General features: G+C 42.5%; 2 protein-coding genes across 3 annotated transcripts in view; both read left to right on the top strand.

Annotated features, from left to right (window-relative positions):
• Nucleotides 1–23,460, top strand: part of LOC102481787 (ribonuclease 4) — a 24,046-nt gene extending 586 nt beyond the window's left edge. Inside the window, exons 2-3 of one of the 2 annotated variants that reach the window (XM_006163087.3) lie at nt 351–397; nt 22,222–23,460. In XM_006163087.3, the coding sequence (XP_006163149.1) occupies nt 22,236–22,679 (444 nt within the window). In that variant the 5' untranslated portion in view covers nt 351–397; nt 22,222–22,235 and the 3' untranslated portion in view covers nt 22,680–23,460. Of the gene's footprint in view, nt 1–350; nt 398–8,429; nt 8,520–22,221 lie in introns of those variants that run through there. The other variant, XM_006163086.3, reaches the window with a different exon arrangement.
• On the top strand, nt 8,428–15,601 carry ANG (angiogenin). Its single transcript, XM_006163085.3, has 2 exons — nt 8,428–8,519; nt 14,979–15,601. Exon 2 carries the CDS (start codon nt 14,997–14,999, stop codon nt 15,429–15,431), a length of 435 nt encoding a protein of 144 aa, XP_006163147.1. The 5' UTR covers nt 8,428–8,519; nt 14,979–14,996; the 3' UTR covers nt 15,432–15,601.
• Nucleotides 23,461–25,082: the final 1,622 nt, after the last annotated feature.

The raw sequence follows: 25,082 nt of genomic DNA on the forward strand, positions 1-25,082 counted from the left end.
TTTTGTCGCGTCTGCTGGAGCTTTTTTGTGGGGGTGTCCCTTCCTGCCAGAGGCGGTGTGGGACTCCTCAGGGAGGCGTTAAGGGCCCTGATTAAACTACAGGACCCAAGGGACAAGAGGGACGGAAAAGTTCAGTTCTTGAAGGAGTTAGCAAGTCTACTTTCCCACTCTGATTTCCACTTCTCTCAGTGGGCACAGATGCCAGCTGAATGTCCTATTGGCCAGAACCAAGGCTAAGAGGAGCCCACAGAATCAGCGACCAAAGGGAGGCCTGGGGGTGAGGCGGTGGTGGTGCGGAGAGGGCTGCACTTGCTCAAAATTAAAAAAAAACAACTTTGCTTGGTATCCAGGTTGATCACCCGATTCGTGAAGCAAGCCTTTTCCAGTTTTTGCAAGCGTAAGTAACATTTGGGCACTGGTGCTTCTGTTTTCCGTTTACCCTCCTCTATTTCCCCTCCCTTAGCCATGTTGTGAAATTCTTGGAGATGTTTGCCAATAATAGCCTCTTTTCTGAGCATTCTTACTGGAAGGTTGGGATCTGCAGTTTTCTTGCTCTGAGACAACACATCAAATGGTAAGAATGCATGGGTAAAACCGAACACCTTTATTGAGGAAGGGCAGTACAAATTATTCAGTACCACTTCAGGGGCTAGGAGAATCTCAGATGAGCCAAGACCCTCCTTGTGTTACAGTAAGAATCTTAGATTCTAGTCATAAATGTACACTAGAAATTCAATGATATAATTATCCAAACAGTATGTGGCCAACTTCCCAGAAGCACAGTTAATTAATTAACCACACAGTTACTAACTACAATACTTTAACTCAAGCAACTCTTTTATAGATCGAAAGGGAGAAATATTTATGGAATTAATGGAAATAGTGTAGGTTTTTAAAAGTAACAATTTTCAGTGGCATCTTTACAATTAGCTTTTATTGGGACCAGCAGGTGGTGTAGTGGTTATATTTCTGGACTCCCACGTGGCCGACCATGGTTAGAGTCCTTGACTGGAGGCTTGAGACACACCAGGTGCGTGTGCATGCTTGGAGATCATGCCAGGTGTGTGTGCATATGTGCCCAAAATCCCAACAGGAGAGTGGAGGAGAAGGAATTGTAGTGTGATCATCCCCCCTGGGGGGTGACTTACCACTTTCTCTCTTTCTCTTTCTCTGTCTCTCTGGCGAGCACACTGGCTCTGATTTTAGCAAAAATCTCTCTCCAAGAAAAGAGACAATTACCTTTGATTTCCTACAAATGACTAGTGTGGAATATAGAAATTGTGTGTCACATTGGAAAGCTTCAAATCCAGGAATATCATATATTCCTGGGGAAAAAACGCCTTTTTCTGTTCAGTAAAATGAAGGTTGATCTAAGATCCCTCCCTCTCTCAAATGACAGATGGGGTGTGGAGTATTAGTAACATGTCCTTTTGACAGATAACATTGGATTTATTTATCATGTACGATATTGTGTTTGAGAAACAGACTTTGTGGAATACTTAACTCTTGCTGATTAACAAATGCATCACCCCACACAATTATTTTTGTGGAAGAGCACTCAACATCCACTCTCTCTGAGTAAGTCGACTTTTATGTAAAAGAAGATACTGCATTAAGGTGGAGATAGACTATAGTTTAGCAGAGGATGGGAAGAGCCATTCCCGGAAAAGAGGAATGGTTCTAGCTATTGCTGAAGAGGCAGGAGGAGTCGGGTTATAAACAAGCTCAGCTAAGAGATTTGTCAAGCTCTTGTTGGAGGCATTTGCAGTGTGACTCAGGTAGATGGATAAGTAAGTGGACCAATGCCGGCCGGCCACCTGTCTTCAGGAGCTTCTGTTTATCCTTCATTGAGCAAAGAATAATCTCTGTAAAGAGTTATTCTCAGAAGAATGCTTTAAAATACCTGGGAAAGAGGGAATGGGATCCAAACCCAGAGTCTACTAAAAAGTGAATGTTTACATTTTTTTCTTTGTTTGGACATTTGGAATATCAGCAGGACTTTGTCCTCTTTCTCCCTCAGTCAATAGTGTCCCTGCTCCCTGGAAGCATGATCTTTCTTTAATGTGGATTTTCCCTCCTTTGACCATTACCTCTGTTTCTGAATCCGTTTCATGCTTATTGACCTAAAAATACTAACGTTATAAAGGCATTGAGAGGTGATCTAGCCCATTCTTTCCATTATCATATTGCATTTTATTTTAGAGTTTGTTTCTTCCATGACAGGGGGCACCACCAACAGGGTCCTTATGCTGTAATCCACCCCAGCCTTGGCCAGCCTGGATCATGGGAAGGCACAGGACCTTCCCATATGGGTCCAGCATCTCAGATGTGTTACTGCCATGACTACGACTAGCCCCCATCACCTAATTTTATAATTAGTCCTAAGGACAAAACTAAACATATACTCTAGTTTTTTTACAATTAATTTATTTAATTTTATTCATCATCATTTTTTTTTTTTCAGTTTGACCACAGAGCAACAGAGAGAGAGTGAGAAAGCAAGCTGCCAGTCCAAGACCTGAACCATAGTTGGCCATGTGGGAGTCCGGCACCTTAACCACTATGCTCCCTGCCAGTTTCACGTATACTCTATTCAAAGAGAGAAAGTACACCAGTATTACAATCCTTGGAAGGAGAACTTATGCATCCTGTGTCTATCTGCAAGGATTACTGGCTTGAGAGAGAGGCATAGAAAAAACTGTAGGAAAAGAGGAATGACTTTTGGGCCACCTGGTGGTATGGTGGTGAAGGCAATTGGATTGTACATAACCGAACTGTACTGGCAGCTTGCGAAACACACCAGGTATGTGTGTGTGCATGCCCCAATCCCAAGACAAGAGTGAAGGAGAAGGAATTATGGCATGGCCATCCCCTCTGGGGAGTGATTTTCCTCTCTCTCTCTCTTTTGCCCTTTCTCCCCTCCCTCACAGCAAGGGCATGTGCCCTATAGCACAATTAAAAGAAAAAAAATAGAGGGAAATGACTTTCAAATTCAAACTAACAGGGAACCAGCAGTTAGTGTAATGGCTATGTCGCTGGACTCCCACGTAGTCGACTGCGGTTCGCGTCCCGGACCCAGTGGCTTAAAACTCACGCCGGGCGCGTGTGCGTGTGTGCCCAAGATCCCGAGAGGAGAATGGAGGAGAAGGGATTGCGGCGTGACCATCCCCCCTGGGGGGTGATTTCTCGCTTTCTGTCTCTATGTCTCTCTCTGTCTGTCTGGCGAGCGCACGCGCTCTACAGTGAAAATCTCTCAAAAAAAAAAAATTCAAACTAACAAAACATTCTTAAAAGATATGGCTTTTGGGGTCAGCAGGTGGCATGGTGATTAAGGTGCTGGACTCTGACATGTTCAACTGGTTTGAGTCCTGGTCTTGGAAACTTGCTTTCTCTCTCTCTGTCCCTCTCTCTTTCTCCCTCTCTGTGTTGCTCTCCGGTCAAACTGAATAATAATAATAATACATAAATAAAATGACGTAAATAATTCTTTTAAAAAGATATGAGTTTTTTTAAATGCGTATTGCTTCATAGTATTAAAATTACTGACAAAAACATAATGTTCATTAAAAAGAGACTAGAATTCCTTGTTGTATTCTGAAACTCAAATGTGTAAGTACTAGATATATTTTAATGAAATAATAGACTCTTTTTTTGACTGCCCTAGTGCCAACTTGAAAAGAAAAACAAAAACAAAACCTGGATTTTTGCATGTCAGTGATGCAGGCAGGTTATGAATCTTCCAAAGGTTGTCGTGTGAAGGGCCAGAGGTGGAGAAGCGACCTGTGTTCAGAGGCAGGCCCCAGCAGTGTTTATTGCTTAACTCTAAAGCCACAGACTGGGGACTAGCAGATGGTGTAATGGTTACATTACTGGACTCCCACATAGTTGGCCATGGTTCGAGTCCTGGACCTGGCAGCATTAAAACATGCTGCGCACATGTGCTTGCATGCCCAAGATCCTGGGAGACTGGAGGAGAAGAGATTACAGTGTGGCCATCCCCCCTGGAGAGCGATTTCTCACTTCTGTTTCTCTCTCTCCCTCTGGCAAGTGTATGTGCAAGTGTATGTGCCCTATACCAAAAATCTCTCTAAAATAAAATCAGAGGCTGTTCTATTTGTACTTTTGTGCTAGTTGGTACTTGAACTGGTGCTTCAGGCCATGGGATTCTGTGTGCACACACACGTATTTGTATGTTGGGGTGGAGTACTTCATGTCTGTTTTTCAGAGAAGGGCCATGTTGATCAAATCATTTCAGGCTGTGGGAATCGGTTTCTGTTTTCCTCAGGACTGCTAAGTCAATAGGGATGTTGCAATGAGCTCCGGGCAGCTCTCCTCTCTTGCAAATGAGTGGCTCATAACTTTCTAGAACTTGCTCCTTGGGTGTCTGCTTTATTTGCCCACAGAAAGAAAAGTATTTGGGCACTCTGTTAGATGCCAGTGGAGGCCCCTCTAGAGGCCCCGTGTCCCATTGTCTTTGCTCCTGAAGCACTTGGCACTTTGGCACTTGGCAGAAGAATTTTTGGCAGCTCTAGTCAGAGGCATGCCTGCTCCTTCCTTTCCAGAGACTGTGACCCTGAGGCTCCAGACACTGAGGGAAAAGCAGTTTGTAGCAGTTCGTTTGGTCTTCTGACTATACCCATACTTTTATTTTCCCTTTACCTCTGGATTTGATTGGGGATTCAGGGAAAAGGAAAGAGGGGAAGAAAAAACAGAGTTCAGGCAGGGCTATGACTCCAACGAAACTGAAAGGTAGCTGATGTCTGTCCTTCTCCAGGTTCCCCAACTCCCCACTTTCCTTCCTCCTTAAATCCTCAGGCCCTTCCAGTTACCAAAAACTGTTCTTAAGATAGGTTTCAGGGGAACCAGCAGTTAGTGTAATGGCTATGTCACTGGACTCCCATGTAGTAGACCGCGGTTCATGTCCCGGACCCGGTGGCTTAAAACACGCTGGGTGTGTGTGCGTGTGTGCCCAAGATCCAAAGAGGAGAATGGAAGAGAAGGGATTGCAGCATGACCATCCCCTCTGGGGGGTGATTTCTCGCTTTCTGTCTCTATGTCTCTCTCTGTCTGTCTGGCGAGTGCACGCACCCTATAGTGAAAAACCTCTCCAAAAAAAATAAATAAAAAAGATAGGCTTCAGTGGGTGGCGAGTAAGGCACTGGACTCCCGTATGGCTGACCGCAGTTTGTTCAAGTTTTGGACCTGATGGTTGAAAATATTTATTTATTTATTTCATTTTAATTTGACTAGAAACACAGAAAGAGAGAGAGAGAGAGAAAGTGAGAAAGCAAGCCACCTGGTCCAGAATTCGAACTGTGGTCGACCATGTGTGAGTGCCCAGCAGCTTAACTACCATACCACCTGCTGGTCCCTCTCTTATTAAATTAAAAAAAAATAATGATGAATAAAATTCAATTAAATACTTGTTAAATTTTAAAAAATAATAATGATGAATAAAATTCAATTAAATACTTCTTTTTTAAAAAAAGATAGGCTTGGGACCAGCAGTTAGTGTAATGGCTATGTCGCTGGACTTCCACGTAGTCAACCGCGGTTCGCTTCCCCAACCCGGTGGCTTAAAACTCACGCCAGGCACGTGTGCGTGCATGCCCAAGGTCCCAAGAGGAGAATGGAGGAGACGGAATTGTGGCATGGCCATCCCCCTGGGCGATGATTTCTCACTTTCTGTCTCTCTGTCTCTGTCTGTCTGGCGAGCGCACATGCCCTATAGCAAAAACCTCTAGAAAAAAAGATAGGCTCCAAATCACATGCCCAAGGATGTGTAAATTGCTGACAGCCATTAGAGAGGTTACCCTCTGAGGGATTTTTGCACTGGAGTGGGGGGCCAATACCTTAAAAACGAAAGCATGTAAGTGGAATTAACAGTAAACTGGAAGCAGTCTTAGAAGCCTTCCTGGGAATCAAGCCTGCCTTACTTGGTAATGGCTGCCAAACCACATGTCTATAAGCTTTTAAGAGAAACCAAGAAAGTTTGCATGGTTGGAGGTCTTTAAAGTGAGCTCAGGTGGTGCATTCCTACAAGCAATGGGGACTCACAGAAATAACTTGGGCTCTAAGTGTCAAGCACTGTTTTGGATGTTAAAAATATGGAGATGAGTAAGACCATTATTCTTCTCTCCAAGGGTTGTATCTAATGGAAAGACCGTGAGATCAATCACTATCCAAGGATTGATGGTTAATGGCTATTTCTCTAGTTACACCAACCTAAAGTAAAACCAGATCCATCCTACCCTTGTTATTAGAATACACCGGATCAGCTTACATTCTTCTCTGAGCTTTCCTGAAGTTCCCAGAGAGTATTAAAATGCCTGCCTATCGACCTCTTTCACCTACCCAGTGAGGCTGCCTTCATACTCCTTTCCTGCTCCAGCTCCTATGTGAAGTCTATTCCTGCCACACAAAGTGCAAGAGCTGCTGAGAGAGTCCGGAGAGGCCAGCACTGTGTCCTCTTCCCTGGGGAAGCTGAAGCTTTAGTTCTTAGGTCCAGACTTACCGCACATTTGTCTCAACAGGATCTCAACTGGGGTAAGGTATCACCCCCATAGAATCCCGTCAACCTTCTAGCAAACCTCTTCACACTGACTTGCTTTGTGCTTTCTGGATCTGGGAGAGATTTTATGACACAACCTTTATTTTTATTCTGTTTTTACTCGAGTGTCTTCTCCCTAGAACCCCAGAAGCTAGGTCAGCGGGGATGTGAATAGCTCATGCTGTAGTCCTCACCAAGCCTGCTCCATGGCCTTTATAACTTTCTCCTGCCCCTTCTCATGCCCTGCTATGAGGATGACTCCTTTCCCAGGGCCATCATCAGCTTTCGGACACAGCTGGGCATAGCCGAAGTTGAGTAGGTGCAACTCATGCCATCGACTCGGAGCCCTTTCTCCATGCTTGTCTGAGTAGAGGTATGTGTTGGGCACAGTGAATTCACAAGGAAAGATGCGGTCAACTCCTCCAGCGATTGGATGGGTGAGAAGGGTCATTGAGACTCAGAAAAGGCATTGCTTGAGCTGAGTCTGGGAAGATGAATAGATTTTCTCCCTGCAGATGGAAACAATAATATATCCAAATAATATTTTACTTGTTTCTCCCACTTCCATTTCCATTTTTGGGGGGCAAGGGAGAGATTTAGAATTGAGGATATGAATGAGGAAGTTCTGAGTGACAGAGCTGATGTTAGATATTGGTAATGAAGTCTGAAGTCTCACTCCACCATTCACTTGCTGTTTGATCTTAGAGTTTCCTCATAAACAAAACAGACTTCATAATACCTACCTTACACAGCCCTGGCGATAGTTAAATGTACTCAGGTATGCGAGAGCTTCATAAACGAAAGGTAACACCAATTATGATTATAATAATATATAATCACGATGACTTCGAGTGCAGTTGATTTACAGGCAGGCAGCCTGTCTGGTTGATACCTGGTCAAATGAATATTTGGAGGTGGGTGGATCACTGGAAGGTTGAGGATTCTTAAAAAGATAACTTCTAACTATGTTAGATGCAACACCTACACAGGTAAGTGCTAATTTGAAACTATAAGCTTCATAAAGTCATCTTGGTAACGTTTGGTCCACTGTTTTCATGTACATGTGAATCTACTTTGTGAGTGAATGTAATATCAATATTGCATTGATGATTGGAGAAAATCAAGATAATCAGTTTTGGGACCAGCAGATGGCATGGTGGTTTAGGTACTGGACTCCCACATGGCTGACAATACTTTGAGTCCTGGACCTGGCGGCTTGATTTCTCATTCTCTCTCTCTGTCTCTCTGGTGAGCACATGTGCCCTGTAGCAACTTAAAAACAAACAAGATAATTTAAAAAATCAATTTTGTACTTGTGTGACAATGATTGAGTGTTTAGGTTTAGTTTCTTATGGAAAATGAGGATGAAAGGAAAAGGTGGCCCAGAAGATATAACCAGGCTATTTCTGGGGTTAGTAGCTGAGTAGTTAAGGTGGGTGCTAACATCTGTCACATAACACTCCCTAGAAGTGCTTTCTTGGATCTGTGAAATCTGTGGAATAATCCTCTCAGTGACCTTTCATAAAACCGAATTACAAGGATAAACAGGAAGTACGGTGGGAAAGCATCCTCCTGGAGGGGCTGCATGGGGACTACGAAACCTCAGTGCCATCAGGGGCAAGAGGAAGGACCACAGGCATCAGGGAAAGGCAGCTTTGGGACAATAGGCCATGTTTATCAAACTTTTGTCTTCCAGAACACATATCTAGTTCATTCTAGTGGATTAATATTTGACCCAATCATGCCCAGGGAAAAGGTGAATGACTCTCCTTGTTTATCCAAGAGCAGTGCCCTCGCTTTCCCTTCTCTGCCATGATTGGAGGTCCCTAGATCTATTGTCTCCACTCCCTTCCCATGAGGCTATATAACCAGAACCAGGGTGGGCCTCCACATTCACACAGCTGGAACCCATCTCCAGGAACGAATAGCTGGATCCCATTTGCAGTAGGAAGAGAACTGGGAGATTTTGGTAAGATTCTTTCTCTTGGGTAATCTATTGTTCTATTTATTTATATATGTACACTATTTCTAGCCGCCATCCACTTCCTCCCTCCTTTAAAGACTCTAGGCCGAAACTAATGAATGTGTAAGAAAATGAGTTTGATTATTAAGTTTAAAATGAAAATGGGCTTCTTCTGAGATAACTTATATGTAGATAAGTGGAAATTAATGAGACTGGGAGTAAACGGAGGTTTAGGAGAAATTCCTAATTTATGATAAAATTCCTGAAAGTCCAGGGAAGAGATTTGCTAAAGAACTTCTGGGATCCTTCTCCTTCTCCATCCCCACGTAGGCATTATATGTGACTTGACAAAGGAAAATAGACAAAGGAAATAGAAAGTATGCTCGATCACTGTTTCCTTCTAATCTCCCTGCTAACTACTTTTCTTAGGAAGTTTTGGATGCTCGTTGAAAACCAAGTGGAATGCATCCTAAGATTAAAAAAAAAAGAAGAAGAAGAAAGAGAGAAAATGTATACTAGCAGGTTGAAAGGAAGAAGGGAAATAAAGTGAGGAATATGTGTGTTGTGTTGAACTTTCACTTGGGGGATATTGCCCTAGGATATATGTAACAGTGTGAACCTATACTTATGAAAATGACAGCAGTAATTACTCATGATAAACTGTCAAGTGAACTCTCTGGGGTGTAATATGATGGATCTCTTGACTTCAAAACATTGCCTGTAAAGAAAGGAAGAGAATATTAATTCTCGTGAAGACTAATGGATTGATTTGAGGTGAGGGTAAAGTTAGCATGAAGAAGAGTTGGAACAAATTTCACAACAAATTGTGGGACATAAAACAATATGTCTCCAAGTTTTACCACCAGTGTGAGACTCTGGACCCTCAGATTAGGCATATTCTTTTGTACTACAAATAATATCTTACTTGGTTTCTCCCATTTCCATTTTACCTGTGTTTTTTGGGGGGGCGGGGGATATTTAGAATTGAATATATGAATGAGGAAGTTGTGGGTGATAGAGCAGATGTTAGGTATCAGTAATCATGGTATATGGTTATTGGGATTTGGCTTCGGGGTAACTTATACAGTCAAAATTAAAATATGCCTGGGCAGTGGTATGGTGGTTCAGGTGGTTGGATCCCATATCACTGACCGCACAGTTCAAGTCTTGGGCCCAGTGACTTGAAAAATATTCTGGGTGTGTGTGTGTGTGCCCAAATCCATCCCAAGAGGAGAATGGAGATGGGATTATGGTGTGGCCATCTTTCTAGGGTGCTTTCTCTCTCTCTCTCCATACCCTACAGCAAATTAGAGGGGGAAAAAAAAAGATTAAAACATACCTGAGCAAACCTTAGCTGAGTTTTTAAAAAATGAATGTGCAAGTCAGAAGTAAAGATGTAAAGTAAAAATTGTGCAAGTCAGAAGTAAAGATGCCCCTTTGTCTCTCCAAACTGGAGAAGTCAAGTGCTTTTTTTAGAAGGCAAAGCTCCTGTGTAATGTGTCTAAGCCTTAACTGGAGGTGATTTGTGGGCCTGGCTTACACATTGAGCCTTAAGGGATGATGCATCTCAATGAGATTGGTCATGCCGCAGGTCACGCTATCATCTCCTTTAGCTGGTACATTGTTCCACCAACTAAACTTATGCAGACTGCATCAATAATTCCATAATCACTTGACTTTTGCTAATGATACTCTGTAAAGACTTTGTTAAGTTTAATAGGAACCATGGAATTTCATTCTCTCGTTTTACACATGAAAAAACTTAGATCCGGAGAGGAAAATGAAGCCAGTCATTAACAAATTATTGACAGCCTGTTAGTAGGCAAGCACAGTGATTCAAGGTGATCACTATAGGCCTGCCTTCCTGTAGACAATACACTACAGGAAAACACTGAAAAGTAAAAAGTTCGTTGTTTGCCCAAGACCACTTAGGTAATGGCATACTTGAGATGGCATCCATGTGACCTGACAACAGGTAAATAATTGTGATATCCTTATGGGCAGATCCTGAGCTATGTGGCCTTTGCTTTGACACTATGTTTAGTGAGGTCTTTGGTCATAATATCTAAAGCAGAGAGAGTTTAGACTGAAACTTGTAGCAGGCCTGCCTGTTCAGCCCTCATCTATGAACATCAATATCCCACAACCTGTACAACCACAGGACTTCCTTCCAGAACTCTCTATAGCAGGGGTCCCCAAGCCTCAGGCCACAGATTGGTATTGCTGGTGGCCTGTTAGGAACTGGGTTGCACATCAGGAGGTGAGCTGCAGGCAAGCAACAGAAGCGTCACCTGAATTTACAGCTGTTCCCCATGGCAGGCATGATGGCCTCCTATCAGATCAGTGGCAGCGTTTGATTCTCATAGGAGCTCCCAGATGGGACTAGCTAGTTGTAGGAAAACAAACTCAGGACTCCCACTGACTGAGCATTATGGTGAGCTGAATTTGTTGTATATTACAATGTAATAATAATAGAAAAAAAGGCACAATAAATGTAATGTGATTGGATCATCTCAAACCTCCACCCCCTCCCTACACCCCTGTTCTGGTTTGGTTTGTGGAAAAATTGCCTTCCACAAAACGGGTCCCTGGTGCCAAAAAGGCTGGGGACCTCTCCGGCTTGGAAGGTGCTGACGACATTCTTATATGCTACCGCCACCTAATGACTATTTTAGGTACTGCCAGCTCTGAATCTACTTAACTGATTTTTTTTTTTTTTTTGAGAGGTTTTTCACTATAGGGCGCGTGCGCTCGCCAGAAAGACAGAGAGAGACAGAGAGACAGATAGCGAGAAATCACCCCCCCAGAGGGGATGGCCACGCCTCAATCCCTTCTCCTCCATTCTCCTCTCAGGATCTTGGGCACGCACACACACGCACCCGGCGTGGGTTTTAAGCCACCGGGTCCAGACACGAACCACGGTCGACTACGTGGGAGTCCAGCGACATAGCCATTACGCTGGTTCCCACACTTAATGATTTTTGAACTTGGATTCTGGCACCTGGCAAAGGGATGTTGACTATATGACCTCTAAGATCCTCTGACCTTGAGATCCTGCAATTCTACAGTTGCCTTTGACATTAGAAGTCCATACTAGTCCATTACAGAATAAGAAGTTTAATTGATGACAAATCAATGAAACTTTGATAAGATCTTCCAAAAGCCCCAAAAACTAGAAATAAAAAACACACTCAGAAGGCAGAAGAGCACAACGTACACATAGGTAACTTGGCAAGTGGGGAGCAGGGCAGGCAGCCCAGCAGCTATGATGAATCAGCAGCCACGTGTCCCTGTTCTTTTAGGGGTAGCTCTCTCTTTTCCAAGCATGTACCACTTTCTTGAGAAACTCCCAGGAACATGCTTTCACTTGATTCTGTTACACATGGTAAGTTACGTGCTTCATGAAAACTTTTCCAGCTGCTATTTATTCCAGTATTGTGGAATGACCAAAAGTTCCTCTAGTATAGATATTCTTCAGCGACGGACCAAATTTGTCTTATGGTTGTTATGAAGCAAACAAGGTGGGTCAGTGGCAAATGCTCCCTCTGTCATATGCCGTCCCATGTAACCAATAGGAGCTCAGACTTCTTTGTCTTTCAATTCTGTTTAGGCCTCGTTCTAGGTCCCATGGTCTTTTGAAGGGTTACAAAGCAGGTGATGTTAAACTGTTTATCAACTTACAAAATAAAAATTAATAGCTTATTAATTTAATGTCTATTAAAGTGTACCATTCATTTTAAGATTTAAAATTCATAAGAATCGTATTACTTTAAGAATAATTTGAAGGATAGATTTTCCTCCCACGTTATGAACATCTCAGTATGTATGATGACTACTAAGAAATTTTGGCCAATCACAAATGAAATAAATTATTCATAGACAAATAATTTAATATCAATTTTTTTAAAAATTCAGTTAATATTTTACTATAAAAAGGTAATTTTCATTGTCAGATATGAGGGCACTAATATATATTTGCTATAGTGTGGGATAAATCTATGGTGGTATTTTTTGTTTGTTTGTTTTAGAGAGAGATTTTTGCTATAGGGTGCATGCGCTTGCCAGAGAGATAGAGACAGAGAGACAGAAAGCGAGAAATCATCATCCGGGGGGAATGGCCACACCTTCTCCTCCATTCTCTCAGGATTTTGGTCACGCATGCACACGTGCCTGGTGCGAGTGTGAAGCTGCTGGGTCCAGAACTTGCACTGCAGTCACCTACGTGGGAGTCCAGCACCGTAACCATCACATAATCTGCTGGTCCCTCTATGGTAGTTTTTCAAGCCTCTGAATGTTTTTTTTTTTTTAATTTTCTCTGAAGAACTGAAGGTATAGTCAGCTTGCCTCATAAAGAACACAATCTTGGGACCAGCAGTTAACATAAGGGCTATGTCGCTGGACTCCCATGTAGTCAACTGCGGTTCGAGTCCCGGACCCAGTGGCTTAAACTCACGCTGGGCGCATGTGTGTGCGTGCCCAAGATCCTGAGAGGAGAATGGAGAAGAAGGGATTGCGGTGTGGCCATCCCCCTTGGGTGGCGATTTCTCACTTTCTGTCTCTCTGTCTCTTTCTGTCTTTCTGGCGAGTGCACGCACCCTATAGCAAAAACCTCTCCCCCCCAAAAAAAATACCCACAATCTTAAAAGTTCATAAGAAAATTGTTTTGTATTTTGCTATAATCCATATTTGTTTAATTCTATTTTCAGTGACCTATCATCTAGTTAAAATCATGCCCCAGGACAAAGCACTGTATCTACCCTATAGGGGTGTTTGTGTGTACACAACAAACCATCCCTGGGATATGTGAGTTCTAGAGTTTATGGCTAACAGTTTTTGAGAGATGATGGCAGGAATCTACTCTTTCTTATGTGCTTGCCAGAGAGACAGAGAGAGAGAAAGTGAGAAGTCACCCCCAGGGGTGATGGCCATGCTGCAATCCCTTCTCCTCCATTCTCCTCTCGGGATTTTTGGGGCACACACATGTACCCAGCATGATACATGGCGTGTGTGTGTGTTTCAAGCTGCCAGGTCTGGGACTAGAACCCATGGTTGGTTATGTGGGAATCCAACACCTTAATCACTACTTCACCTGCTGGCCTCTCTTCTTCTTTGAGAGACTTTTGCTATAGAGTGCATGTGCTCACTGGAGAGACAGAGACAGAGATCCAGAAAGTGAGAAATCACCCCCCAGGAAGAATGGCCATGCTGCAATGCAATTTCTTCTCCTTCAGGGATCTTGAGCACTCACACACACGTGTGTGCACGCCTGGTGTGAGGCTTAAGCCGCCAGGTCCAGGACTCGAACTGCAGTCGACTACATCGGAGTCCAGCGATGTAACTATTACGCCATCTGCTAGTCCCATCTCTTCTTTTGAGGGAGATGTTAAGAAGTCATTATAGCAAATTGTAAGGTGTTTGATTTGATGAGAAGATCAGAGCTTTTTACCACATGGTAATGCCATTTGCTTATAGGATAAATTAAAAATATTCTCTAGAATAATCCAAATTGCTCCTAATAGAAAAAGCTCCTAAGAAGAAGCTTGAATTCATCTTTCTCTTCTGCAAGAGTTGACCACGGACCCATTTCCAAGCATGACATGTATTTTTCCCTGTTCTTTGTAAATGCAAGAGGACTTCAAAAAGTTTGCGGAAAAATGGGATTAAAGTACAAATTTAATTTGGTGCAAAAAATTGGAAACCCATATGTATGTCGCTTTCTTACTATAGGCATTTATCATGAGCCTTTAAAAAAACCCCTTGTGGTATGTGGTAATTCCACCTTTAGACATGAACCACCCACTTCTTAGGGAAGCAGGCTTGCCTCCCTTCACCTCGGGGTGGAACTGCTCTTGCTGCTGTTTATGCAGCTAACCGACAACTAACTTGAGTACCTAGGATCCTGTCTTCAACAAGCCTCCAACTGACCTTCCCTGGGCTCAGGGGTCCCTAAAATCTGTCTTCATAACGCTCGTCTCTATTGCCATATCCTCTCAGGAAAGTGCATTACTGTCTTCTCTCAGTAAAACGAAACTCTCTTGTCTTCCCTAGGGATGTCACATCCCCTTCTAGGGAAGTATTTGGTATATCTGAATGGTTTTTGTGTCTCAGGACTTAGCACAGTACCTGGTACCAATAGAAACCTATATAGTATTTGTTAGTAAATGAATGAATTAAAGAGTGTAAATGGAATTGTAACACTACAACTGATAGAAAAATGCTCAGTGATCTTAAGGAACAGAAAAGAATGGCTGGAGCTGGAGGCTGTGTTCTGGAAACTACTGAATAGATTTTCCAAAGGAATAGATGGACAAGAAGTGTAAGGTTAATGAAGAAAGGAAAAGATGTAATTAGGTGGCTGCGGATCCCTGATTCATGATTCTCTGTCAGAGAGAAAATCCCATCCTTTTAGCCTAATTTGGCAATGCTGTTCTGTGTCCCTATCATACTTCCTTTTGCCCTTGGCAGGAGCCTCTGTTTGAAGAGATGATGGGTCTGGGCCCCTTGCTGTTGGTCTTCATGTTGGGTCTGAGTCTGACCCCACCGACCCTGGCTCAAAATAACCCGAGATACAGAGCCTTCCTGACCAAGCACTATGATGACAAACCACAGGGCCGGAATGACAGATATTGCGACGTCATGATGCAGAGACGAGGCCTGACCAGACCTTGCAAAGATACCAACACCTTTATCCATGCCAACACTAGAAAGATCAAGGCCATCTGTGAAAATCCGAATGGAAACCGTCAGCAAGAAAGGAAAGAAAGTGCATCTGCTTTCCAGATCACTACCTGCGAACACAGAGGAGGGTCCTCCCGGCCTCCATGCCGTTACCGAGCCAAACCGTCATACAGAAACATTGCTGTGGTCTGCGAAGATGGCCTACCTGTCCACTTCGACGAGTCCTTCATTAGTACTTAACCAGCAGGCCATGGGCTGGGCTGGCTCTGCTCCTCGTTCCTCTTGTTTCCCCTCTGCGCCCCAGGACAGAGGCGGTAACGCTCAGGGGCCCAGAACATGAGACATCTGGACCTTTTTTCCTTCTGTTTCACTTGTTTAATAAATAAAGATGTCTCTGAAATCAGCAAGAACCAGTGTTTACTGATTCTTGGCATATTGACCTTTCCTCATTTTCTCTACTCAGCTAAGCTACTCCCTGAGAGGGAGGACTGCATGGAATAGAAATGCCTTTTCCTTATCAGCTAAAAGAGAGTTAGACTTTACCTTTCTGTGAAGGGAAGGATAATAGGTTGATCTACAGAGTTGGAAAAATTCTAGGGCAGAATTTTCAAGAAAGGTAAATTGTTTTATTTTTCTGTCAAATAATAAGCGAATACTACTTTTACAAATGTGAGACCTAGGAGAGAAGAATTTAGGATTAAGTACTCACATACCGACAAATTAATTATATTATCTATCCTTCTCCTTCAAACACACACACACACACACACTCACACACACACACCTGTATTCACGCACATAATCCAGAATGAATATCAAAGTCCATTCAGTGTAGCCACCAATTGTTTTAAGAAGGAGGTACTATGGATGTTGGTTGAAATGGAATGCTCCCAGGATATTCTCAGATTTAAAATTTTGATAACTAAGTGTTACTTTCTTTTAAATTTTTTACTTTATCAGCTGATATGGTCTTAGGGAAGTTATAGACAGGTTGAAAGTTCATCTCTTATTATTTTCAACTAGATTTGCTTTTGAGTAAGCAAAACCTGAGGTAAAGAGGGACTCTGTTCATAAAATATGCCAATCAACCAGATTCAGTGTTAGTTTCCTCATTTCTATCACTATATGCCTGGTTGATAATAAATTATGGTTATAAATCACTGGTTTCACTCTTGTGACTATATGACTATAGTGGCCACAGAATTTCCTATGGTGGCCTCTCCCGCTGCTTTCATTGCCCTGAAATGGGCCCTGGCTCCCCAAAACCCCAGTTACAGACTAGTATACCCCACCTGGGAGAGCCCAGTCTCACCTGAAGTACTTAGATTTAGGAAGGGGATTGAAGTTGCCTGTGCACACTCATCACCGGAATCATTTCACCTTGGGTTAGTCCATCTCAACATTGAAAATGCTATCATTTCCTAAGAAAGTAGGAAGAAGGTTTTCCAGTCCTCTCTTATTAGAAAATCTCCCTTACTAGAAAAAATCTTAAAACTTTCCCAGGAAATGAGAAAGTTTGCATTTCGGGTAGAATATTTGAACCCCTTTCCCAAATCACTCAAGATCATCACCTCACTCAAGGCCTTAATGAAGAAGGTCAGAGGCATGGACCGATATTACGTAACACTGGAGCTGTGAAAACTCTCATCTTCTCTTTCACTTGGAGTATTGCCATAGCGTGCCCTGCTCTGGTGTTAGGGGAGATGACTGTTCCATAGAAACCACATGGCAGATGCGGCAGATGGCGTGGTGGTTAAAGGCGCAGGATTCCCACACGGTTGACTGCAGTTTGAGTGCTGGACCTGGTGGCTTGCCTTCTTGCTTTCCCTTTCTCTCTCTGTCTCTGTCTGGACAAATTAAAAATTAATAACAACAAATGGAATTAAATAACTAATTCTTTAAAAAAGAAAAGAAAGAAACCACATGGCAATGGGATGGGAGTGCTTCCTGACCTGCTGATGGAGCTAATAGCTGGGTAGCCAATCCTAGTACTCTTTCCTCTGGGTTTTGTGTTTAGTGACAACCACAAGCTGTTTAGAATAAAATGTCAAGTCTCAGGAAAGTCATTTTATCTCAAACCATTTGAAGAATTGAAATCCTGTACAACTGTGATTCTTGGCTTTGCCCAGAGAAGAGAATAAAAACTCCAAAATGTCAAGCTTTCTGAAGAATGGTGGCATACGGGAAGAAGATTCTGTGCAATTTGGTGAGGAAACATGTCCCTAGGGACACAGCATAAATTCCAGTGGCTATTTCACAGTTTTAAAAAGAGACTTCCAATTTCTTAGAAATAAAGTTAAACTCAACAAAATAAAGAAGGGTCAATAATAGATGCAACTCAGTATAATCATTCATTATTTTATTCCGATTGAAGGAAGCAGAGAAAACCAGGAAAAATGGAAAAAGTTAAAAAAAAAATTGCCAACATTTACTGGGCACTTAACATGCACAAGGCAATATGTAAGCAGATAACATTGATTTTTCTCATTATTCTGGTAACATCCCTAACAGGTTGGTATTGTTATCTTCATTTTACTTAACAGAAAGTATGCTGAGAGAGGTTAAGTAATTTCTCTCAGTCACTTAGTGTGGCATAGTGGGGTCTGGACCACAGTATCAAAAGAGGTTCTCATTGAGAGTCAGAGTCATGCAGTGTGGAAAGCCTTTGGAGCAAATTCTGATGAAAAAGTATATGTTGGAAGATTTGGAAGTTATTTTATTTTCTCTTATATTGGGTTGTCGTGAAAGTCATGACGTATTCTTGCAGAGAAAATACGTCACGACTTTCCCAATGACCTAGATATACCCATTGATGTCTGCATTGGACTACTGTCCCCAAATAGTTTTCTGTGTCCTGTTCACTCATGTAGCCGAGGGTTGGGTTTGCTCTTGCATGAATAACTTAGGTCCTCTTTGTAGCCAGGTATCTTGCTAAATCATATTCTTCATCACAAAGAAACAGAATGAAAGAAAATGGATAAAGTCTTGTAAGAGTCCCCCTGCCTTGGCACCAGCAGTTGGCGTAATGGCTATGTTGCTGGACTCCCACATAGTCGACCACGGTTCGAGTCCCAGACCCGGTGGCTTAAACTCACGTCGGGCGCGTGTGCATGCGTGCCCAAGATCCCGCAAGGAGAATGGAGGAGAAGGGATTGTGGCGTGGCCATCCCCTCTGGGTGGTGATTTCTGGCTTTCTAGCTCTCTGTCTCTCTCTGTCTGTCTGGCAAGCGCACGCACTCTCTAGCAAAAACCTCTCCATAAATAAAATAAATAAGAGTAACGCTGCCTCTAAGAATAACCCGAAGTACATTGTTCCACTGAAGCTATAGCCCTATTAACTACATGTCCCTTCCAAGATGGTATCCATTTGTCTGGGAACCAAGGGTAAATCAAGCATTATCTTTCTCTGCTACACTTCCTCCCACAGATCCTTTACTGTCCTCTTAACTGTATCTCATATCTACAACTGCGAGCACAAGAGTATGAGATAGAGCTTTATCTCTTTCTGTGCAAAGGCCAAAGAGGGCTGTGTGATAGAAGGTGACTTTCAAAAGAATGATAGTTATGCCAGTCAGATCACCAATTAAAGGATCAGCTTTAGGAGCAACATCTAGGCCCCTTCCTGATAAGCCATTTCATTCACTCATGTGACCTGCCATCATGAAACATGATGTTAGTAAACAAAGGATATATACTCATATACGCCAAGGGTTCAGCTGGGCCAGCCCTTGGACTATGTATGTAGAGATATGGTGTCTCACTCTCAGAAAATTGTCCTTCCTACTTTCAATCGCTTGCTTCCTGTTGTATCAGGGTATTTCTTTGTTCTAACCAGTCAACTCTGCCTCTCACTGCATGAGTCAAAAGGATTCACAGTTAACATCAATTCCGGTAGTGACCACCAGATGGGAGCATCTGACTGGTCAGTGGTGGTGAGTGTTTGCTGCTGGAGAGAAGCAATTCTGATCACAAATGTCTGTCATGAATATTTGGGAGTGGGTTGAGAAAGGCAGTAGAAGGTTGTGGAAAGAGCACAGGTTTTAGAGTCAGAAAGACTTGGTTTCCTTTAATTTTTTTTAGAATTATTTTCTTGGGGGATAAGCAGTTTGCATAATGACTATGCCACTGAACTCCCATGTAGTTGACCATGGTTTGAATCCCAGACAAGGTGGCTTAAACTCACTCAGTGTGTGTGTGTGTGTGTGTGTGTGTGTGTGCATGCCCAAGATCCCGAGAGGAGAGTGGAGAAGAAGGGATTGCGGTGTGGCCATCTGCCCTGGGGGGATGATTTCTCGCTTTCTGTCTTTCTGGCGAGCGCACGCACCACCTCTCAAAAAAAAAAAAAATTATTTTCTTGGACTCACTTTCTTTCTTAGTTTGACCGGGGATGGGGGTGGGGGTGAGGAGAGAATGAGAGAATGAGAAAGCAAGTCACCAGGTCTGGGACTCAAACCGTGGTTGGTCACGTGGGAGTCCAGCACCCTTAACCACCAGCCATTTGCCAACCCCTAGTGTTCTTTTTATAATTGACCAACAAAAGCAATGAATTTTCTGAAACAACATGGCAATGCTTTCTTTGTTGCTGCTCTGAAGGATTTTTTTTTCCTTTACACTTAAATTATATATTTGTTTTCCACTCTCAAGAAATGATGACACAATGATTCTAGAACTAGAGAAGACAATTACTAAAAGCTATTGACAAGATAAAAAGAACATCTAGAGTAGCTGTGTGACAATGGAATGTGTCTCTAGGGCCTAGTTTTTGTTTTGTTTTAGGTTTTGCCATAGGGCAAGTACGCTAACCAGAGAGAAACCAAGAGAGACTAAGAGGGAAAGTGAGAAATCACCCTCCAGGGGAGTTGGAGCCATCACAATCCCTTCTCCTCCACTGTGGAGAGCAGCTAATCGGAAAACATGTGATTAAAACATGTGGCCTAAATGTTTTAATCACATGTTTTCAGATTGGTTGCTCTCCACACTCCACTCTACTTCTGGGGTTTTGGGTACACACACCTGGCTTGATTTTTAAGCCACCCGGTCCAGGATTCGAACCGCAGGCAGTCATGTGGAGTCCAGGGCCTTAACTACTATGCCACCTGCTGGCCCCAAGGCCCAGTTTTTCAGGTTGTACATAGAAACCAGAAGAAAAAGACACAATCCAAATCCTCTTTTGAGGACATCATGCTGTATAGATGTATCTTTAAACTATTTCTTAGCTTGTCTTACTAGCTAAGTACACAAGCTTGGAAAATACCTTCCCTCTTCACAACCATTTAATTGTATTTGTTCATGAGTTCATTTATTTCATTTATTAGCTCATTCAAGCAATTATTTTTTATCTACTATCATGAAAGCACTGTTTGGATACTGGTTCTTGGTTTGTGTTCTTTTCTCCTATTGCCAAAGGGCTCGTGTGCTTGTCAGTGAGAGAAAGAAAGCACCTCCCAATGGGATGTGGCCACACCTTTTTCTTCCATTTCTCCTTCCTTTCAGGATCTAGGGCATACACACACACACACACCCCAGTGTTTTGTTTTTGTTTTTGTTTTTTTGTCATCATTTTGTTTTTTAAGTCAATGTTTTGTTTTTTAAGATCAGGACTTGAACTGACATGGACCCTGTTTGCTAAATGTTGCTTGCAAACAAAAAGTGTTTCTGTTCCACCTTTGTCAAGTGCCTACAGGGAAATGCTACAAACTGGATTGCAACTGTTTTGCGACTCTTCCTAGTTCCTTTGCCTGCAACATCCATGACCCAGACTATATGACTAACTTCTGCAAGTCTGGGCCCAGCCTTTGGATACAAGCTCCTCAGGGACCACGGGCGCTTGGTTTCTCAGCAATCGGGTTGTTTGCAGCAGAACCAGTCTCGGCCACGTGGGATCTGGCTCCCAACACACAGAACCTAGCTGCTATGCTATGTGGGAGGATGTGGATGTTCTGTTTTTCATTTGAACAGGATTAACAAGATTTCCATGTAGAATCATTAGATTTGACACCATTAGAAGAATAGCCACGTGAGAGGCAAGGCTACACCTAAATAGTACTCTATTCCCTTTCTCCACCTTTCCAGATTCCGAGATGTGAGGTATTAAAATAAGTTTATAAACATACTTTGACATCCTGATTCTATCCAAACCTTCCAGTCTCAAAGTCTCCAGGAAACTAAACAGTCCTCAAAATCATACAATTAGCAAATTGCCTCAGAAGGTATACAACTCCAATTTCATCTAAATTTACCTTTCCTCTGCTTTTGTAGTCTGACTACACTGACCTGGACAGCCATCCAGTCATTCAGTCCCACCCTGAGTACTAAGTACTGGCTATAGCAACTTCTCTGTATAAAAGAGAAAATCTCGGGCCAGTCCCATGGTCCAGTGATTAAGGCAAGTGGATCCCACATGGCTGACTATGTGGTTTGAATCTCAGCTCCAGGGGCCTAAAAACCACGCCAAGCACATGCATGCCGAGAGTCCCGACAGGATGGAGAAATGGAGGAGAAGGTATTATGGTTTGACTATTCCCTACCGGGGAGTGTTTTCGCCTTCTCTGTCTCTTTCTCTCTCTATCTATAATAAATCGTGTACTTATTTTACTAGTATTTTTTAAAATAATTATTTATTTAATTTTATTTATTCTTATTATCTTTTGATTTGCTATAGGGCACATGCACTCACCAGAGAGAGAGAGAGAAAGTAAGAAAGCAAGCCTCCAGGTCTGGGATGTGAACTGCGGTTGGCCATGTGGGAGTTCAGTGCCTTAACCACCATGCCACCTGCTGTCCCCACATGTGTCGTCTTAGAAACAAAGAGAGAGAGCTTTCAGAGAAAATCACTTTTGCAAAGTATTCACTTTTGATAAACAGAGTGGGAAAGGTTGTGAGGAGAAAAGAGTGAGAAAACGGTACATATAAGAAAAAGGAAAGACGAGACTTTGGAATCAAAGAAATGTCAGCTTGCCACTCTCCATACCACTATCCAGTGCCTAGTTCTTACCTTCTTTTTTATCTCGGCCCTTGCTTTCTCTTCCAGACCTCTAAGCAGTGATGGCTCTGCAGAGGACCCACCCATTGCTTCTGCTCTTGCTGTTGACCCTGCTGGGGCTGGGGTTGGTGCAGCCCTCCTATGGCCAGAATTTCATGTACCAACGATTCCTGCGGCAACATGTGCACCCTGAGGAAACAGGTGGCAATGACAGCTACTGCAACGTGATGATGCAAAGGCGGAAGATGACTCTGCACCAGTGCAAGCGCTTCAACACCTTTATCCATGAGGACATCTGGAACATTCGTAGTATCTGCAGCACCACCAACATCGCGTGCAAGAATGGCAAGATGAACTGCCATGAGGGTGTAGTGAAGGTCACAGACTGCAGGGAGACAGGAAGTTCCAGGGCCCCCAACTGCAAATACAGGGCCAAGGCAAGCACTAGGCGCATTGTCATTGCGTGTGAGGGTAACCCAGAGCTGCCTGTGCACTTTGACGGATAGAGGCCACCCTGCAGGGGCTAGGGGCTGTAGCCAGCAGCTGGCCTTTAACTTACTCCTTGAATAGCAGTCAGTAGTGCATCGCAGTTGTCCCAGGCTATTTCTCTGCTTAGTTTGTACTCTTTTTCTTTATGTAGCCCATCTATTCAATACATTGCATCAAAGAGAGGTGGAGACATAACCCTGTCATGTCTGGGCTTTTCTATACCAAGCTTTCGTTTATAGTCCTGGTCAGTTTTCCTCCCTCAGAGCCCATCTTCTGGAATTTACTCACTATTTGTTTGTATATAGCATTCAAGCATTTTCAAAGAGCTTCATGTGAGTTATCTCATTTTAATACCACGTTGCCTTCTGATGCTGATGGTGCTGTTCTATATAGAAAGTTGAAGTTGAGAGATTTGCCGTGCACTGTATAATCAGTAAAGAGCTGAGACAAAATAAACCCAGTTTAAGGCTACTCATCCAGGGCTTTTGCTACTTCATCACAAGGAGGTGTTTATAAAATGTTTGCTTTGGTTACCCACTAAAGTCAGCTGTTGGAAAAAAGCATTAATTATTTGGGAAGATAGGCAGCTCTGTATTATTTGCCATTGTTATTATATTTGGGTCTGATAAGATCAAGAAATGATAGAGAAATTTTCTTTTTCTCTTCTTAAACTTTCAAATTACCCAATAAGCCAGAGTACTAAACATGTGCTAGATCATTAAGACTCATTTACTTTTCCTGACTGAAGGACTTTTCATGTTTTTCTTATAATAAAGAGCTTAAACTGCAGGTATTTAAGAAGTCTGTACTATGGAATTATTTTTTTTCTCCTATCCTTTTTAAATTCTTCTTTAATATATAAACATGTATGCACCTTCATATGCTCAAAAACTCAAAGAATAGTGCCCATCGGCTCCATGACCACAACACAGAAGCCTTTGTCTCATTTGCTAGAGGGAATGATTCTTCTCAGAGGCAATCTTCACACCTTTCTCTTCTCTCTTTGAATATTTGAAAACAAATTGAGGAGTGGAAATATATGAGGACTAGCTACTAAAGGAAGGAGGGGTGTATGTGTGTGCAAGTGATGGCAGAATGCTCATTCTGGGGACCAGAAATTAGGTCCATGACACTCGCTGCTTGACAGAGACAAGAATTAGTGAATAAAAAAAAAAAAGAAATTTACTTTGGTGAGGCTGACCCTGGAGAGAGAGGACCAGAGTCTATAGCTATGTCCACCATACTGAACAGGATACAACACTTACACAGGGGGAGAGGTCAGCAAGAGTGTATATCTAGAAGAAAAAGGTGCATTATGCATTGCCTTGGGGCAAAATGACAAGAAGCCTGGATTACAAGGAGACTTGATAGAATCGGGCCACTCACTGCTTAGGGGACAATTTCCATTGTAGGCATGCAGGACAGAATGACTGGTTTCAGGTTTTTCCTAGAAGCATAAAGGTAAGCAGTGATTAACAAGACAGTAAAAGCAAAATGGAACCAGTCAAGACAACTGGACAACTTGTCCTTCTGTAGAAGCGGTGAAGGTCTAGGTGTGGCTTTGCAATGCTTAAGCTGATAAACTTCTTCAGCCACTTAAATGGAAGGGGGCAGTAGAGTCTTTCCCCTCCCTGTCTACCTAAGTCAGTTTCTGTAAAGATGCAGCAAAGTTCTTGTTAACTTCCATTTATTAATAGATGATTAAGGCAACCATATCCCACATGGCTGACCCTGTGGTTTGTATCCCAGCTCTAGAGACCTGGAAAACATGCAATCAACTCCATCTACTGTGAGGGAGGTAAAAGATTAGACTCTGTAAGACTCATTGTGAGGGAAGTGAAAGATAGAAGTTAAAGATTAATTTTCCTAAGGTTTAATCTATTAAGATGGGTTCCAAAACTAAGAATAACATAGAGTCACTTAGTTTTCTTATGGCTCAGTTACAAAAGAACTAAACTGAACATTTGAATTACAATAAAGAGATCTTTTAAAAATTATTTAATTTAATTTATTATTATCTTTTTTTAAAGTTTTCTATAGGGTATACATGCTCACCAGAGAGAGAGAGAGAGAAAGAGAGAGAGAGAAAGAAAAGTGAGAAAGCAAGCCTTTGAATTATAATACAGAGAGAGATCTTTTAAAAATTATTTAATTTAATTTATTATTATCTTTTTTTTAAAGTTTTCTATAGGATATACATGCTCACCAGAGAGAGAGAGAGAGAAAGAGAGAGAGAGAAAGAAAAGTGAGAAAGCAAGCCACCAGGTCTGGGGATCGAACCACAGTTGGTCATGTGGGACCAGCAGTGGCATGGTGGTTGGGGCACTGGACTCCCAGAGAACAATCTTAACTAACTAAAGCAGGGTCTTCCAAAGTAAAAGTTTTCTATAGGGTATACATGCTCACCAGAGAGAGAGAGA

The sequence above is a fragment of the Tupaia chinensis genome, unplaced genomic scaffold (assembly GCF_000334495.1).
Source record: "Tupaia chinensis unplaced genomic scaffold, TupChi_1.0 Scaffold141372_1, whole genome shotgun sequence".
Taxonomy (NCBI): Eukaryota; Metazoa; Chordata; class Mammalia; order Scandentia; family Tupaiidae; genus Tupaia; species Tupaia belangeri.

Excerpts from the sequence above, each read along its gene's own strand:
- ANG (XM_006163085.3), top strand. The coding sequence starts at position 14,997 with ATGATGGGTCTGGGCCCCTTGCTGTTGGTCTTCATGTTGGGTCTGAGT.